Here is a 20160-nt window from a genome sequence, read left to right on the forward strand (position 1 = left end):
CTCTTTGTGCAATAAAGCTACACCTGTGTCTCTGAAGCCTGTTGTTCCCCAGACTTAACCAGTGCTGCTTTGGGTACATCAGGCTACTCAGGAATTAGTAACCCTTAAGATTTCTAGAAGCCCTTCTTATTTAGCTGAGAGAGTCTTTCAGGTGCACCTGAATTACTTGAAATGTTTTCACAAAGGTCTCATAGCCACATGCTTGATGCGATGTTTTTGTTGAGGCCATGTCTTTCCAACACAGCTCTGGATTTGATCCTTCACTGGTTTGAGGGGCTGGATTTGAGAAATTGTTTTCTTTTCAATCACAAGTCCTGGTTTCCCTATAATCCTTTTCTTTACTTTCAAACTCATCAGTTTTTTTCTTTAACACGTCTCTTTCTGGTAGTGCCTTATCAAATACAGCTATTAAGAGCCAAGTGGTACTTTAACACTCTGCCTAGAAATCTCATTACTCAGTTACAAATGTTCATTGGGTACATTTTCTATCATGCAGTTTCCTCAGGTGACAGCTTTACCAGCTGCTTCTCTCTGCATAACATGGATAGACGTTTTTCTAGTCTCCTGTAGCCATTCTCTCAGTGCCTTTCCGGATTCCATCTGCTACCAGTACTAAAGCCAAGGCCACATATTTTAGCTCTTTGCTGTGGTACAGTTCATTGCTCTTTTCTTCCATGTTTCTCTCACCTCTCTCAGGCAAGCTAGCCTGAATTTATTCTCTTGGCTGTGGCAGGTTTCCGAGAAAGGAAGTAGAAATATTCAAGTGTGTTTTCAAACCTCTGCTGGCTTCAAGTCTGCGACCATCCTGTTGGCCAAAGCAAGTCACATGGACAAGCCCAGACTCCAGGGAATCAAGAAATAAGCACCACCCCTTTATTGAGAGAATTGCAAAGTTACAGAGCAAAGTGTGTGGATGTAGATAGGTTATTTATTGGAATAGTTAATAAACCAGTCTACGACAGCTATTTCGGGTAATCTTCTTTAACAAATTAGACAATATTTCATTTACATGTAATGAAAAAACCCCCAACTGAGTTAACAACTTTTAGGCAATTCAGTATGCAATGTTTGATTTATAAAATTTAATTCTTTACCATGTTACATGCCATCCCTCTTAGAAGCACATGGTTTCAAATGAGTTTTGCCTGCCTTATCTGTAAATCTAAATCGTATGGTGACTTTACAAAAGGGAGATGAATGGAGTATGTGAAATAGTACATTCGGTGCCTAAGGCAAAAAAAAGTCAATATCCGTTTCTTTATTCCTCAGGTGATATTTGTGATCCCAATCCATGTGAGAATGGAGGTATCTGTGTGTCAGGACTGTCTGATGGTTCCTTTTCCTGTGAGTGTCCAGATGGCTTCACAGATCCCAACTGTTCTAGTGTTGTGGAGGTTGGTAAGTGCAAGATTTAATCATTTCAGTAGTTAACCTGTTTGTTTTCCTGAGTGACTGGCAAGTTTGGGTGTCAGGGCATTATGGGTGTTCTATGTAAGATTGCTGTGTGTTGCTAATTAGTGTACTAATTAGCAAGTACTAATCGTAGGTCTCTCAGTTTTATCATTTCTATTTTATTTTTAAATTATTTTTTAATTTAATTTAATTTAATTTAAATAATTTCAACCTGTTTTAGTGATTAACACACTACATAAAAGGCACTGCCTGTACTACTTGAATATAAGAAATTTCCTACCTTTTTAGTATTAATATACATTTAAATTTTGCTCTCACTGGAAAATGATTCCCAGGTCAATTTATTCAAGTTAAATTGTCACTTCAGATAAAACAGAACTTATTTTAGTATCTGAAAATATCCATCAGTATGTTGTAGCTGTTCTAATCATTACTTTTCTAAGACTACAAATACATGATGAAAGAAAAAATGTTCCAGCTGCATTGTTCTTCAAGGTCTCAAAAACTTGCTTGGCAAATATTGATCACATTTCAAAATGTTTTTATCTGTGAGGTGCTTCATTGGCATGTATAGTTATGGAGTCAGGGTAACTTGCATAATATACAAATAGTTCCCCAGTAAGAAAATAGCTATACTTTAATAATTTAGCATGACGTAAACTTGTATAGAAATTCTTTTCCTCTGATTAAAAGTAATACCATGATTAAGTTTGAAGAAATTTTTTTTCATGCCAATGTTAAGAAGGAAAAAAGTAGACTATATCTGTTCAATACAGGAAAACCAAACATGTGTTGGATTAAAATTCTGTCAGGCAACATAAATCTTGGAAAACTCAGATTTATTTAGGTTTTCAAAAATAGTTTTGAAAAAGAGAAGTAAAAGTGTCTATAGTATGGGATAAATTTGAATTATTCATCATTGTATCTAAAGCACCTAACCTAGTACCTCTGTGCATAGTAGGAGTCCAGTAACTATTGGTTGAATGAATGAGAGAATAATTAAATAAAACCACTGACTTGCCATTTGGAGCCACTAGTTACTGCATTTTTGTGTGCTTTATTTTTTAAATGTTTTTTCTTGTATTTTTTATATTACATTGCTGTGAGTATGTTATATCTGAAAAAGTTAGCTACATTATTTCTGAAAGGTACCTTGTTCATTTGAGTCATTTCAAAGATACTTCTCTTTTAACTTGCTGCTTTTAGGGGGATTGATGCAATGCCATAGAAATAAAACTGTTGTGACCACTTTGACCCAGTCTCCAAATACGTGCTGTGAGTTTCAGAGTTTAATCTGAGAATCATATCCTCACAAAAGTCTATAACTCTGAGAAAAATTATAGTCATAAATATTCCTAACAGGAATATATGAATAGAATAAAAATTTAATGTTACATTTTAAGCCCACGGACCCCAAGTTGGCAGTGCCTTAGATTTGTAGTGTATAATGTTTTTGTTGCTAATTGTAAGGGCCAAATCTGGAACTGAAGAGGCAGATGTATTTAAATAATTAAGAAACCAGTATCTTTATTGAATTCTGAAGTAAAAAATTGATTATTTTGGGCCATATTCTTAAACATTAATTCAACATTTATTATTTTATCAGAAGGATGATATTATAGTCAGTAACACTTTAAAAACTAAGCATATTCCACATAGTTTGATAAGACTTTGGGAAATAAAATGCTTATAGAATAAAGTTCTACCTACATTCATTATTCTATGTTACTAGAACACCTCTGAAATTCAGAAATGACATAGTTACACTATATTACCTTAAGCTTTATGTTTTTATGTTTCAGGCAACTTCATTCTTCTATGAGGTATATTGAAGTGTTTTTGGAAGAAATATGTTTAATTTATATTTGCTTTATCATAGCATATTAGTTATGCCAATTTTAATTTAATGCATTGGTTTTATAGCATTAAAAAATAGAAAACAAGTATTCTACAAGTTTAAAATGTCCATAGTTTCTTAAATATAACTTTATAGGATGTGAAATAATTTTTAAAGGGTGAGAAAATAAGGGAAAATTAAATAAAATTTTCAGGTTAAAAACTTCTTTAGGACTAGGAATAGACTTACCATATGACCCAGGAATCCCACTCCTGGGCTTGTACCCAGAAGGAAATCTACTTCAGGGTGACACCTGCACCCCAATGTTCATAGCAGCACTATTTACAATAGCCAAAACATGGAAACAACCTAAATGTCCATCAACAGGTGACTGGATAAAGAAGATGTGGTATATTTATACAATGGAATACTACTCAGCCATAAAAACCGACAACAGAATGCCATTTGTAGCAACATGGATGCTCCTAGAGAATGTCATTCTAAGTGAAGTAAGCCAGAAAGAGAAAGAAAAATACCATATGAGATCGCTCATATGTGGAATCTAAAAAACAAAAACAAACAAACAAAAACAAAGCATAAATACAGGACAGAAATAGACTCATGGACAGAGAATACAGACTTGTGGTTACCGGGGGGGGGGGGCGGGATAGAGGGTGGGAAGGGATAGACTGGGATTTCAAAATTGTAGAACAGATAAACAAGATTACACTGTATAGCACAGGGAAATATACACAAAATGTTATGATAAATCACAGAGAAAAAAATGTGACAATGAGTGTGTATATGTCCATGTATGACTGAAAAATTGTACTGAACACTGGAATTTGACACAACACTGTAAAATGATTATGAATCAATAAAAATGTAAAAAAAAAAAAAAAACTTCTTTAGGACAGATGTGTTATTACCTTTCTTACCTTTCTTTGATCTCTTTCTTAACTCTTGCATATATTCAGGGAATACTAAATATTTATTGAATAAAAACACTTAATAGCAATACCTTTAATATCTAACTTACCTTTGTCTTTTTTTTCATATTTTTAAAACTATTGGTGCAAAATATGTGAACATTAGGTCATTAAAGACAATCCTGCCTATTTTAGTTTAAAGCATCTACTATTTTTCTGGAACATTTCTGGAACATTGTTGTCGTTTCCCTGCTGTTAGGTAGCCCCAGTGCAGAAAAGCAGAATGTACTGGAGTTTTATATCAAAAAACTCCCCAAAGTTGTAGGTATTTTAATGTAGTATTTTAATAGACAAGATTTGAGCTGTCACCATTGCTGTATTTTTACTTACATGTTAATCCTCCCAAAGATGGAGATGGAGATATGTTTAAGATGTCTACTGACCCTGTGAGCCATATAAATTTTATGATTATATGAAGTTCTGAATCTCCTTATTTTGAATTTCCAAAAGAAAGAAAATTATCTTGTTTAGATTTGCTTAGAAAAAGTTGAGTTTTGATCTTAACTTTAAAAATTATTATTACTCCATTTATTCTACAGTCGAAAAATATACTCTTTTTATTGGAGCACATCTGGAGAGGGGAATTTTAAATACATGCTGCTCTTAGAGATAAAAATTACTTCTTGATTTTACCTCAAACCTCGTTACTTTGCCATAACCTTATCTTAAGTTCTTGATGCTACTTCAAGAGATCCTTATCCATTTTTTGTACTTTTAAAAGCATCTAATGTCAGATAAACACAAAACACTTTACCACCTTTGCAGTCAATCCTCACGTCACTTACATTCCCATACTACTTGTGGGAGCTTAGAGAAATTAACTTCCTCAGATTTGTGAACTTCATTCACTAGACAGCATTGCTTTTCTATGAACTTAGTTCTTTGTCTGTGTGCTCTGTTACCTCTGACTCTTTGTCTCTGTCTCTACTCTACTGTCTCTCTCTCTCACGCATCCTCTTATATACACATCTACACACCTCTCAATGTACTTGGCCTCTTAAAGTTAAAAAGACTCACTAGTAATATCCACAAAATACAATAGGAAAGCATCTCTGTGACAGAGGAGAGGAAAAAGAAAACCTAATTTTCATCTTGTGATTTGAAGGCTTCAGCCAGACTTACCAGAGTTTGCACAGATGTGCACTGGACACTGCTACCTTCTCCCGGGGACTTGTAGACAGAGCACCATGTGGTTAAGCCCCAAATGACTTGCCAATTACCTGATCATATTCCTATATGACACTGTAACTTGGAGCCAAATGTTGACACACTCATTTCATGAAGAAATTTCTATGCCTAGTGAATATTCCAGCATTCATATATGTAAATCTGGAATTATTAAACTGTCCAAGTTCCATGGCATATTTCTCCTTTTTATGCTATCAGATTAATTTGGTAAACTTATCATGAATACGAATTATACAACCCAATTACATAGTATATTAATGTAACCAAAGAGAACAAAATAAGTGATTGAAATTTAAAAAAAAAAATCTTAGTTTTCATTTATTCTTAAACAAATATTTATTGAGTACTAAATAATAATTACCTAAATGGTAGAGATGCAGTTGTAAACAATTTTACAGGAATTGCTGTTTAGCTAGGAGAGCAGATAAATAAGTAGATAAATATGATTGGTGTTATGATAGGAGAAGAATATGGAGCCTTGAGAATTTAAAACAGGTGTCCTTTTTTAAGCTCAGTGTCAGAGAATGCATGCCTACCGAAGAAAAGAATACTTAGACATAATTCTAAAAACTAATTTTAATCCACCAGGCAGAAAGCTAAGAGTATTCTAGACAGTGGAGATGTTTTTTAGAAAAATCAGGCAATAAGAAAAGTCATAATTCCATGAGCTGAAAGAAATTTAGGGTGGCTAGAGCTTAAAAGGATAGAAACAGATAGAAACATGGTGGCCACTAATGAGTCTGGAGATGGTGATGGTGGCAGATTCTGCAGTGTTGCAAGATGTTATAAGGAATTTGGATTTTATTCTTAGATTAATGGAGAGGATTTGTACTTTTAAAAGATCATTGTCACTGCAATATGGAAGAAATTCATGCAGAGTAAAGCAGGGGGCTATTTGTAGGCTACTGCAGAGACCGGGTCAGATATGACGTTCTTAGCTTGGCTCAGTGTAGCAACAAAGGGAGTGGAGATGGGAGAGTCAGTAAGTATTTAAAGGATACAGTAGATAATTATTCATGACTTGTGAGGTTATTGAATAAAAGGGTTTTAGATAAAGGGAGGAGTAAAGAAAAAGCATCTCCAGCTTCTGGCCTGAGCAACTTGGTGCCATTTACTGAGATAGTGTAAATTGAGGATACACTGGGTTGGGAGGCAGAAAATGAGTTGAGTATTTTGCGTACTGAATTTGAGGAATCTGCTAGACATAAGTGAAGAAGTCAGGCATAGATTTGGAAGTCATAGTTACATAGATAATTATTTAAGCTCAAGGAGTGTATGAATCCATCCAGAAGCAGAATAACTTGTGAAAAGAAAAGAGGACCAAGAAATGGAAACTGATTAGAGGTTCATTAATAATTAATCAATAGGTAGAGAAAGTAAAATATATAATTAAGTCTGACAAGGAGTGATTGGGGAGATAGAATAGAAAACAGGAAAGGATTGTGCCTCCAAAGTCAAGGATAAACAGTGTTTCAAGGAATGGATGATCAGCAATGTCAAATACTGTGGAGAAGATGACCGAAGTGGACATATATATTGAGTCCATGTGAATTATGGATGCTCTCACCAAGATCAGTTTTGCTGGAGTCTCATGGAGAAAGAGCTAGATGGTGTCACCTGGAAGATTTAGGGGAAAGTTTTTAAAAAGTGGCTAGCAATAAGGGGGAACTTCCTCAACTTGAAAAGACTATCTATAAAAACCTACAGTTACCATCATACTTAATGATGAGAAACTCGGTGTTTTCCCCCCAAGATAAGAAGCAAGGCAAGGATGTCTTCTCTCACCACTCCTTTTTAATATTGTACTGGAAGTGTGGTCTAATGCAATAAGATAAGTAAAGGAAAGAAAAATATGCAGATTGGGAGGAAGAAATAAAACTGTCTTTGTTCACAGATGACATAATCATCTATGTAGAAAATCCTCAAGCATCGACCAAAACACTCTCCTGGAACTAATAAGGTTTTATAGCAAAGTTTCAGGACACAAGGTTAATATACAAAAGTTAATCATTTTCCTGTATATGATTTCCTATGTATTTCCAGCAATGAACTAGTGGAATTTGAAATTAAAAACAATAGCATTTACATTAGCATTCACAAAATTAAATATTTAGGTATGACAAAATATGTTCAATATTTATATGAAGAACACTATGAAACTCTGATGAATGAAATTAAAGAAGATATATGGAGATATATTCCATCTTTGTGGATAGGAAGACTCAGTATTGTCAAGAAGTCAGTTTTTCCCAACTTGATTGATAGAGTCAAGCAGTCCCACTCAACATTTTCTACATATCAACATACTGATTCAAAAGTTTATACAGAGAGGCAAAAGACCAAGAATAGCCAATAGAATATATAACAGAGTTGAAAGACTGATAATACCTGACTTCAAGACTTACTATAATGCTGTATTATTCAAGACAGTGTGTTATCAATGAAAAAATAGACAAGTAGATCCATGGAACAGAATAGACAGTCCAGAAATAGACACTCATAAATATAGCCAACTGATCTTTGACAAAGAAGCAAAGACTGTACAATGGAGCAAGGGTAGTTTTTCTACAAATGGTGCTGAAACAACTGGACATCCACATGCAAAACAAATAATAAAAAGGAATCTTGACATAGACATCCTTCACAAAAGATTAATTCAAAGTGGATCATAGACCTAAATGTAAAGTGCAAAACTATAAAACTCCTAGAAGATAACGTAAGGGAAAACCTGGAAGACCTTGAGTATGAAAATGACTTTTTTAGGTACAACACCAAAGACATAATCCAGGAAGCAAATAATTGATAAGCTGGACTTTATTAAAATTAAACTTCTGCTCTGTGAAAGGCAGTATCTAGAGAATGAGAAGATAAGCCACAAGTTGAGAGAAAACATTGCAAAAGATATAGCTGATAAAATGTTTTCCAAAACATACAAAGAACTCAACAATAAGAAAACAACTTGATTTTTAAAATGTGTCAGAGGCCTTAACAAGCACCCTACCGAAGGAGACATGCAGATGGCAAATAAGCATATAACAAGATGTTGCACACCATACAGCATCAGGAAATACAAATTAAACCAACGAGTTACCATGACACACCTATCAGAAAGACTAAAATCTGGAACACTGACAACACTAGATGCTGGGAAGCATGTAAAGCAATGGAAACTCTCATTCATTGCTGGTGAGAATGCAAAATAGTATAGTAGTTTGACAGTTTCTTACAAAATATAACATACTCTAACCATATGATCCAGCTATCATTCTCCTTGACAGTTACCAAAAGAAATTGAAAACTTATGTCCAAACAAAAACCTAGACACAGATGCTTATAGCAGCTTTATCTGTTAATTGCCAAAACATGGAAGCAACCAAGGTGTCCTTCAGTAGGTGAATGGATAAATTCTGGTACATCTGGACAATGGAATAGTACTCAGCCTTTAAAAATTAACTATCAAATCATGAACAGACATGGAGGACACTTAACGTGAATATTACAAAGTGAAAGGAGCCAATCTGAAAAGGCTACATACTGTATGAATTCAGCTATGTGACCTTCTGGGAAAGACAAAACTGGAGACAGGAAAAAGATCTGTGCATGCTGGGGAATGGTGATAGGGATGAATATGCAGAGCATGGAGGATTTTAGGGCAGTAAAAATACTCTGTATAATATTGTAGTGTTGGATACATGTTATTATATGTTTGTCCAAACCCATGCAATGTACAATACCAAGAGTGAACCCTAATGCAACCTATAGACTGGATGATTATGATGGGTACATGTAGGTTCATCAGTTGTAGCAAATGTAACATTCTGGTCAGGAGTGTTGATAATGGGGGAGGCTGTGTATTTGTGGGATCAGAGACCATATGGGAATTTGCTGTACGTTCCTCTGTTTTGCCATGAGCTTAACACAGCTGTAAAAATAGCCTTTAATTAAAAAATGGCTGTAACAGACATTGATCAATTTATTCATTTATTTGTTTATTTGTCCATCCATCAAATATTTATTGAGTATGTTATGTGCAGACATTCTTCCTGGAACTGAGGATATCAACGTTAAAAAAGAGGCTTTCCCTTCACAGATCTTCTAGTCATATGGCGAACTAGACAATAAACTACTACACTTATCATGGTAAACTCCATTTAAAAAATAAAGACAGGTAATGAGGTAGACTAAGAGGAGGTCTATTTTTGGATAAGACGATTTGAAGAGACCAAGAGGTTGATGTTTGAACAGAGGGAGAAACTGAGATGGATTTGTTGTATAAGGATGGGAGAGAAAGGACAGTAACTACAAGGGGAATTTGGGCCAAAAGAGATTTTTCTTTTAAATGAAACTGGCATTATGATTCAGAAACATGATATAAAGCCTAAGCTTGTGTTTTACTAAGAATAAACTATATTAGATGACTCATAAATATTTCAATAATATTTAGTGTACATTTAACCTATCAAAAATTTCAGTCTGAAAACAAAGGACATTTGGTAGTCACTTAATATTCAACATCACTTTTACAAAGAATTCAAAGTACCTGCATTTCTGAGAGTAGTTCAGTACAAAGTTAGCATATCATTTCTTGTTCTTCCTCTTTATCTTCTCTCTACTTGCATTGGCTTCTAACCAGGTTTTCTCATTTAGAAGAGATTAATAAACATGAAGTTGCTTTATCCTGTTTTATCTTCTCCTGTTCTATTATACTCCAGCCAAGCGTAATTCCTTTTGGTAATTGGTATTCTTTTTCTAACATAAATTCAAGTTCTTTTAAATTTGTGGCCCTCAGGTCTCATCATGGCTAATCCATCCTTCTGCTTCCATTTCATTATAAGAAATTGGTTACAGTTGCCCCAAAACATGAAATGGCTCATAAAAAATTAAAAAACAAAAAACACACCCATTTCCACTATATATCTTGCACTCTGAATAGCCATATTCATATTTAACTTTTAAAAGGTGATCAGTGTCAGAATATCAAGTAGTATAACAGAGGCTGACTCTGTCTAAAAAAGGCTTCTTGTTAGAGATCATGCCATATCAGAATATTAACAAGTCTTAAAAAGATCTCTTGGGTAGAGTGAGGCTATTTTTACATTTCCAAACTTTGGTTACCAAATGAGAGATTTGATACATTTCAGTTAAATTATTCGTATATTAGATGAAATTATGAGTAGTTGTCAGATTCCTCCCCCCAAGATTACTCCTTGAACTAAGGAAGGATCACTTATGATTGAATCTATATTTCTAGAAATTATCATAATGAGAGCTGTTCTGCATAGACTAAAATAGTTTCTCAAAAGCGGCTAGCCACGGATGATTGCTTAGAAATTTCATGGTCAATGAGAGTCAAAGGGATTTATTTTCAGAGTTTTATTTACTTAACTTTTCTGATAATAAAAATAATTAAATATGTGTTCAAACAAACAAATAGAATTGTATAGTTAAAATGACTGAGTTAATAACATAATGGGCATGTTTTGCCATTTATTTTGTGTACATTACAGAAAAATAATTTTGTTACATGATAAATATGTAAAAATTTCTATAATATAGCTTAGAAACTAGTTTATGAATTTAAAAATGGTTCTACTTTATTGTTAATTACAGTGATGAGAACTTGTTAGCTTGCAGTTCCAAGCCCTAACAATTACATACTAACTTCAGAAAAAATATATAGAAATCAGAGTAGTGCAGAAAATATCAAGGACACAGATTCCCTCTTGCCCAATCAAAAGATGAGTGCCAATTTGTGGTAAGACTTTTATTTGTAACAAAAGACAATGTAACGCATTAAATGTTTCTGATGTTAGCCATTTAAACCACTATCTTTTTTTTTTCTGAGTATACACTTCCTGTTAATTAGAGATAAATGCTTTTGTGAATGAAGTGATAGTAGATGTGTATTATTAAGCTTTTTCTGGTTAACCAATCACAAATTTAGTGGAATTAAACAGCAACAATTCATCTACAATTCTCTGAGTCATTTGAGCGGCATGCTGGTTGGCTGGTGCTGGGTAGTAGATGGCTTGGCTGGGATGGCTTGTCTCTCCTAGATCAGGTTTCCTTACATAGTGGTGGTGGAAAGATCCCCAAGAGCAGTGAGATCAAGTCCCAATTACAGGCACTACTCAAGTTTCTGTGTGTCGTGTTAGCTAACCACACTTTTGATTGGAGGACTTGCCACTTCATATTGCAAAGATGAGGATGCAAGAAGGGGAGGAATTTATGGCTAATTTTACAATTTACCATGGAATGTTAGTTGCTTTTATTTTTATTTGATATTTTTAACAGTTTTTATTGGCAATGCCAAAAGTTGGTAAACATAGATATGGTTTTAGATACTTATTTTTGTTACTAGCTATGCATACAAAAATTTTAGTAATATTTTTATCGAATCCTCTATTTTTTATAAGGGAGAAATAAGTAAAAACTCTTTAAAAAGGAAAAACTTGATTATTTTCTGTTTATTTTAGGAAAATAAATAGAAAAAGTTAGAAAGTGAAATGGAAAGTGACATTAATTTGTTATTTTATTCAGATTCCAAATGGAGTGGCATGAAATCACTTGTGGCATTGCCAAAATGTGCAATCCTACATACATATGAAAATGAAAATTAATATTTTAAAGTAATAGGCTAAATGACAAATGTAGCATTAATCTGGGAAAAAAAATTCATCTTCCATATCATGGAAGGAGTTCTACAAGAGACTTGCAAATGACTTATAAAATAATTAAAACATGCCCAACAATGTTTAAAACCTTTCAAATTGTTGCTTGGTTTTTTCTTCATTGATTTTCACCATCTATTGCTTGATTTTAACAATTACACGTAATGTTTGTTTCCTTTTGACTGAGTTAAGTCCACATCAATCCATGGTCTCCCAAACTGAGCAGGTCACTGAAAAAACACAAAACATTATTTTGAGCTTGTCATGACAAGGTGTTAAAGTTTTATCATTTCAGGGAAATTGATACGTTGCTGGAGAATGAGCAAAATTTTCTTCCTCTGATGACGATAGAGACAAGAAAATGAAAACATAGTTATCTTTAGGTTGAGTTGCTAAATGCCATTAACAGGAAGAAAAGTGAACAGTGTCTACACTGCTTTTGTCTTGGGATAGCTAGCTATATTTAAGAATTTATATTTTACATAAAATTTATTGATTTTCTTCTTTATGAAAGTAATAAAGAAGAAAATTTAGGAAATATAAGGTAAAGGAGTAAATAAAAATAACAGAATCTTAGGTTATGTAGACTTTCATTATTTTTTTTATCATTTGCTTATATCTATGAATCTTTCTGTGTCTGTATCTGTAGCCATAGTCATATAGTGAGCAATAGCACTTTGACAACTTATATAAAATTGTGTACGTGTGTTTATATGCACACATACATGTGTGTAAAACTTAAAGTATACAAAGCATATTCTTTGATCACTTTTTTTCACTTAGACTATGAAATTAATCTTTCCATTTCATTGAAAATTATTTTCTGATGTTAATTATTAGACTAACTTTCTATCATTTACCATCATTTTATTCGACCAGCCCCTATTTTTGGACATTTAAGTTACATGCAAATTTCCCCTATTATAAACATTTTGATAAACATGTTTGCAACTGAATTTTGTGTACATTCACCTCTGTCTCCTTAGGGGGAATTCTTGGAAGTAAATGACTACAGTAAGAATTATTTGAGAACCTTTAATATCCTAAAGATTATATGGAAAAGGCTGAACGGTTTATTATGATGGATTTATGATGAAAGAAAGCTTAATGGGCTTAAATCTACTTAACCTTGTAAACATTTGGGGCTATTTGATTTGTATAACAGTAGGAGAAAAATATACTTGAAGAGCAAAAAAAGAGATGGTCCCATCAAATGTATTTTTAAAATAGCATATGAAGAATACATCCCTTTTTATTTTCAGTTAGACAATTATTATATAAGGCCATACATCATTTAAAAGGGTAAACTAGAAATAGTCATATAGGAAGTCCAGTTTATTGATAAAAACTGCAAGGAAAAGGCTATTCTCTAAAAGTAAGACTAGAAAGAGGAGGAGCAGGCATTTTATCAAAGAAACCTTAAGAAGGGCTCTAGAGCATCTAGAGTACGGAGCTGACTTAGAATGACTGGATGAGGAAAGCCTAGAAGGTTAGACACAGGTAGGGAGTGGGGAAATGATGAATATGACTACAGGAAAGTGAAGGGCTGTTGGATGAATGATGGAGCGTCTGCTCTCATCTTTCCACTTACCCTTAGTTACACGGAAGACAGAATGAAGAGAAAGATGAGGCATTAAGAATTCATTGAAAATAAGCATTTTGATAGGTTGATATTTATTTCTTAAAACTATCAGAACCCCCTGTAGTATTTAATACTAGTAAATTGGATTAATCAGTAAATCTTATCGGCAGCCACTCTGTGCTATAATCATACCATTTGTTATGAGGAGTGACTAGAGTAAAACAGAAGGGTTACTGAAATGAAACTGAAGGCCTGAATCTTTTCTCAAGGAGCTTCATGTAGATGTCATTGTGTGGGAAGGTTTATTTGGCCAAAGTCTCTGAAGCCATAGGAAAACTGGGTGACATCTCAAGGTAATAGCATATGAAGAATACACTCCTTTTTATTTTGTATTCTAATTGTTAAATATACATCAAAGTATTTATATGAAGGCATAGTCTGCAGTCTATATTACTCAAGTGGCAGTACATAATTTTTAAAAATCATATAATGAGAGAGAATTTGGGCAGAATCTTTTTCAGAATATATTCAATTTTTTGTCTCTAAAATTCACCAAACTATGATTTAAAATGGACAACAGTCAATATTTACCGTTATCTTTATTTTAATCAAACCTTGGAAAGTAAAGTAGGGAGGACACAGTTTCAGTTCCTCAGTAAGAGATAGAACCACAGATAAGGATGTTTTCTTAAGTACTATCGTTTGAAAATAGAGCAAATTTCAAGGAAGAATTAGCATCTTTCGGGTAGAATGTTGATAAATTCCCACAATGTCTCTACCTGGTAAAATTTTAATTGAGAAATCAGACCCCAAGGGTTTCATCCAAATCATAGAGAGCAGTAGGGTACAGGAGTCATTACTGTTACTCATCGACACCGTAGCTACCAAACATTTTCAACAAGACAAATGTTGTTTGTGTCAGATCAGCTCTGGTTCAATCAATGGCTTTGGTTCCTCAGGAAATGGAGAAATCAGAGTGAATCACAGAATGTGCTCTAGGCCCTCAGGTCAGCTTCCATTAATTATTCAACTATCGAAGTCGAGCTGTACTATTCTCTACAACGATTTCCTGACACACAACTTCTGTGGTAAGGCTCACCTCACAACCAGACATTCTGGTTATCAGGCCATCATGTCATGCACATTGAAGCAGGGCATTTATGCAGTTTATCAGTCACCATAATACCAAGGACGTTTTTTCCTCACCCTTGTCCCTTTAATAGTGTCTTGTATTTTTAGAGTACTCTATCCATTAAAAGGCTTATATGTGTGTGTGTGCATATATATGTAATTCCTATAATAATCTTGAAATAAACAGTTGAGCTAATACCAATCTCAATGTTACATGAGAAGGTGATTCTTTGATAAACCAAGGTCGTAGATTTCTGCTAAAAGGCAAGCAAAAAAAGGTGAAATTTTGTCCCATGCGTTTGCACAGTCCAGTGTTTGTGTTGCTGGTGGATGCAACCGGTGTTCCAGGTTCTTGTCCCATCCCAGAAAGAATTCAGAGATAAGATGTAGAGGTTAAAAAAAATGAAGTGAGGATTTATTAAAGGATGGATAGTACACTCTCAAAAGGAGAGCGGGCAGGCTCAGGTGAGCGGCTGCCCTGAGTTTCTTTGGCAAATTAGTTACATAGGGTGTAAAAAATGAATGGGCGGAATATTCATTGAGGAGGGAAGGGCTTGGGGTCGTATGTCCTGCTTGTCATCCCAACTCCACCTTCCCAAAGGGAGGAGGAATTTTTGTCCTTATTTATTCTGGATCACAAGTGTCATGGTGTCGGTGCATGATGGGTACTTTTGATCTGTAAAGCTAATTTTATCAAAATCAGTGCATAATGAGCAAAAGGTTACATTCAGACACTGGAAATTCCTGCCCTTTTTTCACCTTTCTTTGTTGATCTCCAGGCCAAAAGGTGTGGCCCCTTATCAGCCAAAAGATCTCTGCTTTTTGGTCTCTGCCCAGGGACTCCTGGTGTTTGGATGATGTCTGTTTTCCTGCATTTGGCTTGTGCCCTCCTTTCTGCCCAATTCCTGCCATTTGGTCTGTGTCCCCTTCTCTGCTCATATCTAGCTATCTGCCTGCTCTAACATTTGTGTCCAAGTTAAAGTGTTCCTTTTATACATATGGGGATGGATACTTTGAAACAATAAAAGAACCCGGGTACATAATAACAATAATTATTAATAATACCTCTAATTGCAGCGTTGTCATGCTGAGCATGCTCTCTTGGAATTCTGTAGGAACATTCTCTAGAGGATTGCATCATGGTGTTGTGGTTAAGAACTCAGCCAGACTGAATCAAATTCTGACTCTTCTATTTACTACCTCTGTCTTCTGGGGCAAGTGGCTTAACCTCTTGATGCCTTAGTTCCTTATCTGTAAAATCGGGGTAATAATAGTGCCGTCAAAGGGGCTATGTTCAAATTAAGTAAATTCATATATGTAAGGTTCTTAGACTAGGTTCTCACTTATAATGAGAGCTATTTAGGAGTTATAAAATAAGTAAATAAAAATAATTAAACCTTTTAGACAATTCAAAAATTACATGCAGAAATCAAGCTTCTAAGTCTCTGAATATTCTTCCATCATTTTAATCATTAATAACATTCAAATGTCCAGTAAATCCTGGCCTGTTATTTTAATGTCAGGTTTTTTTCCTACTTGTGCTTGAATATGCAAACTGGGGGCAATTTAGCTGTCAGCTTTAAATTTTTAAAAATTTTCTTTTCTTCAGTGTATAATTTGACAAATCACCTCACTTGTTACGGGAGAAAGAGAGAACCCTATGTTTTATTATTTGAAAATTATGAGTAATGTAAGTAATGCTTGCATAATTAGAAATCGGCCTTTCAGGGATATAGCCTTCCTTATGCTTACAGCACATAACTTATGAATTGATTTTTCTTTATAAGATTGCAAAATGGGAATCCTGTAAAGCATAATAAATACCAACTTGGAATTTATGGCGCCATATTAATATTAGGGTCTTAGATGTGAGAGATCAACAATAAGCTCTTTGCATGAAGATAGAAGCACAGAGCACAAAAGAACACTAGCATCTGTTATTTAACACAGATTATTGAGCATCTCTGGAAGTCTGTTTCTGACCCCCAGAGGCTAACCTCCCCTTTGTGACCCCCAAGATAAAGGGCTGCACCTCGAGATGCTCATGTTTAGGAAAGGACTGTAAAACACACACGCCGTTAGTCATTAAGACAGTGCAGAAAGTAGTCACTGTAGGAAGAGAAGGAAGTGCTGTAGGTATCAAGAGGCGCAAACGCTGCTTCCAGTCGTAGGGATCAAATTTCACGGGTGAGATGGCTTTTGAGATGAGCTGGTTTAGGAGTGTACATCACCCGTGAAATTAGTAGGTAGGAACATGTTAAGCAAAATACAGGATGATTAAAAAAAAAAAAAAACACAAAGATGAGAAACTTGGGAACCTTCTGGAAGAGTTAGCATTAGAGGTTGCCCAGATTATTTGGTGTTTATAGAGATTAGAAGCCAAACAGGAAGGTGGTTTGGATCTATACTATACTGGGCCTCTAGTCATCCTCTTGAACTATTTCCATAATACAGTTTTCAATGTTATTAAAGAAGTTATCCCAGGAATGTGAGTCTGTAACCTCTTTTGATAATTAATAATTGAGGCATAGAAACACTATAGAAAGAAAACAACACAAAACTCTGAATATTTGAGGTAATTTTTAAGTACTACCTCAGGCTTTTCTTTTGAGGATTAAATTGTACTATTTTTGCTGTTACATTTTTTCTGCCTACAAGTTGAATTTATTTTTTCAATTCACTAATTATTGTGATTGTTTTCAATAAGACTTTGTCCACAAGATTGTTGATTTGGAAAAGGCTCAGTGTGGCTTATTGACCAAGATGAGTGCTAATTTCTAACCAGAAACTGATTACTGAAAGAAACAACTACGAAGGTTTCAAAATAGTTTTCAGGAGACCCTTCTATGACTAGAAATGTCAATTGACATGTGGAAAATTCCATGAGGAGCCACAAAATATTTATATTCACCTGGATTGGCACCTAGTCCTGGGCACTAAGAAAGCTGTTTCATTGACGACAGATGTTTGGTTTTCCTGTCTGTGAGCTTAATCAACTACATATAAAACATGCAGACTAGATTCTTTGCTAGAGAGAAAGTGAAAGATTGGAAAAGCCTTTAAGGCTTTGCTTGGTTTCAAACTTTTGGAATTTTTCCTATTGCTGAGGTACTTTCTGCATTGCTTGCAAGCCAGTCTATTTTCCTTTGATTTTCACCCCACGTCTCCCTCCACCTCTTTTTTCTTTTGCCTCATCTTGCCCTCAGATAGGAAGGAGAAAAGATTAGAAGTCACTAGTGCTCTCAGAGTTGGTGTATAAGCTGGAACTGGAGGAAGGAGATAAAGGAAATGCATTCTTTACTCTTTTAGTAGCTAAAGCAATGTTGGACTATTACTTGTAATGTAGCAGCCTAAAGAAGGCAGTAATAACACTGTATTTTGTGCTAGTTAGATCTTGTCTGGACATCTAATTCTTGTTGCTATATTTTATTTTATTTTATTTTTCTACTATGTTGGTTTACAATGTTGTGTTAATTTCTAGAGTACAATATAGTGACTCAGTTATACATATATATATATTCTTTTTCATTGTAGGTATTATTTTCATATGGGTAGAGGATATTGAATGTAGTTCCCTGTGTGATATAGTAGGACCTTGTTGTTTATCTGTTTTATATATAGTAGTGTGTATCTGCTACTCACAAAGTCCTAATGTACCCCTCGCTGCCCCCAACTTGTTACTGTATTTTAAAAGACTTTGACAAATTTGAATTTATCAAGAGGAGGAAAGAAGAGGAAATTTATCAAGAAGAGGAAATTTATCATTTATCAAACATGATGAAAATGTGATATGTCATGGCATGTGAAATTAAGTGGAAATATTTATCTCAGTTAAGGAAAGAAGTATAGGGGATATGATAGTTCTCTTCAAATATTTGAATGGCTCGTATGCTAAAGAAAGCCACATTATTCCATTGTTTTCCAGAGGCTATCTCTGGGAACATGATGTAACATGTTCCTTTATGAGACTGAGTTCTTTGCCACTAGAAGTTTTGAAGTAGTGTTTAGATTTTTGGTTGGTAGGTTGGACTAAGTGGCCTTTAATTTTGGTTTGGATTTAAAATTTTATTTTGCAAAGTTGCTTACATCCTGTTTCCTTACAGGCTGCTTCCTAGACTGTTTCTTGATAGTTTGGAAGAGTAGAAGTTAATAGTGTGCATTCACAAATTGAAAATAACCTCAAAGATAAGAAGAAAGGGTCTGGGCCATCCCTGAATAGCCCTGCACCTTTATTCAGTTTCATTGTCTTCAAGTTAGACCTGTCCTCTTTTTTATCAGTTGAGTTCCTTAAAGACATTCCAATTAAGGAAAAGTTTAGCCTAGGGAGACAAGTTTTGAAGATAAGGAAATTACATTGTCAATGTCATTTGATTAACACCTGAATGTGGATACACTGACTATTTTCTTTTAAAGGAGGTCCTAATGATTCCGAAAAGAAAGCATTTAATTTTAGCTTCTATCTTAACAGGCAGGGGAAAAAATCCCTATAGCAGTCATTAACTCGCTGCTGAATAAGTCAGCGGCATATTAGATTAGTCGAGCTCTGTATAGGCAAGCAGAGGCTTTACTGTATCTCTTACGGTTAGTGTCCTTGGAATGAGTTCAAAATACATGAAAAAATAATTCATCTGACCAAAGAGAAACCGATGGATCCACCAGAGATATCTCAGCTCTTTTCAAGTCACACCTTCCCACTGTTTTTTCCCTTTATCTATTGAGTTTCAGAACATATTTTAATTAAGCCTAATGTGTGGATCTATATTTTGGGAACCTATTATTTCAAAGCCACCGTAAAGTATCTGAATTCCTCCTTGGAATATAAGTAGTGAAAAAGAAATGATATTTTGCTTAAAGTCTTCACGAATTTCAAAAGTGTAAATACCATGTTTGAAATAACTAATATAATAAATACCTACTTGTGTACACACGCATTACATGCCGATATTTTGTGATAAGATAATTTTCTGTCTTCAGATAGTCACCATTAATTTTTTATAAACAATGAAGTTTTATGTTATTTAATTTAAGAATATTATATTTAGTATACATTCCTACACATCTATAGCTGGGCGAGGGGTGTCGAGCAGGGAAACCCTTTCGTCTAAGGACACAGTGATTCAAACACAGAGCTCAGCCATTTCTTGTCTCTGTGTCTTGTGCTACATGGACATGGGACACTGGAACTTCTGCTTGATCTCCATTAATATTGCAACTCTATTGCAAGAGAGTAACTTTCATAGGAAGAAGTCACAAAGTTGTTGTCTAATATATTTAAGAAGCATGTTACTAAAGATAGGCTGATGGCATAAAAGAGGATCCTTTAAAGCCTTCTCTACAAAAAGTGCATAT

The 20160-nt window shown here is 34.5% G+C and overlaps 1 protein-coding gene across 2 annotated transcripts in view; it reads left to right on the plus strand.

Annotated features, from left to right (window-relative positions):
• EDIL3 (EGF like repeats and discoidin domains 3) overlaps positions 1 to 20160 on the plus strand; it is a 392981-nt gene that overhangs the window by 117791 nt on the left and 255030 nt on the right. For both annotated transcript variants that reach the window (XM_006197636.4, XM_006197637.4), the window contains exon 2: positions 1270 to 1398. In XM_006197636.4, coding sequence (XP_006197698.1) covers positions 1270 to 1398 — 129 coding nt within the window. The remainder of the gene's footprint in view (positions 1 to 1269; positions 1399 to 20160) is intronic.

The sequence above is a fragment of the Vicugna pacos genome, chromosome 3 (genome assembly GCF_048564905.1).
Source record: "Vicugna pacos chromosome 3, VicPac4, whole genome shotgun sequence".
Classification (NCBI taxonomy): Eukaryota; Metazoa; Chordata; class Mammalia; order Artiodactyla; family Camelidae; genus Vicugna; species Vicugna pacos.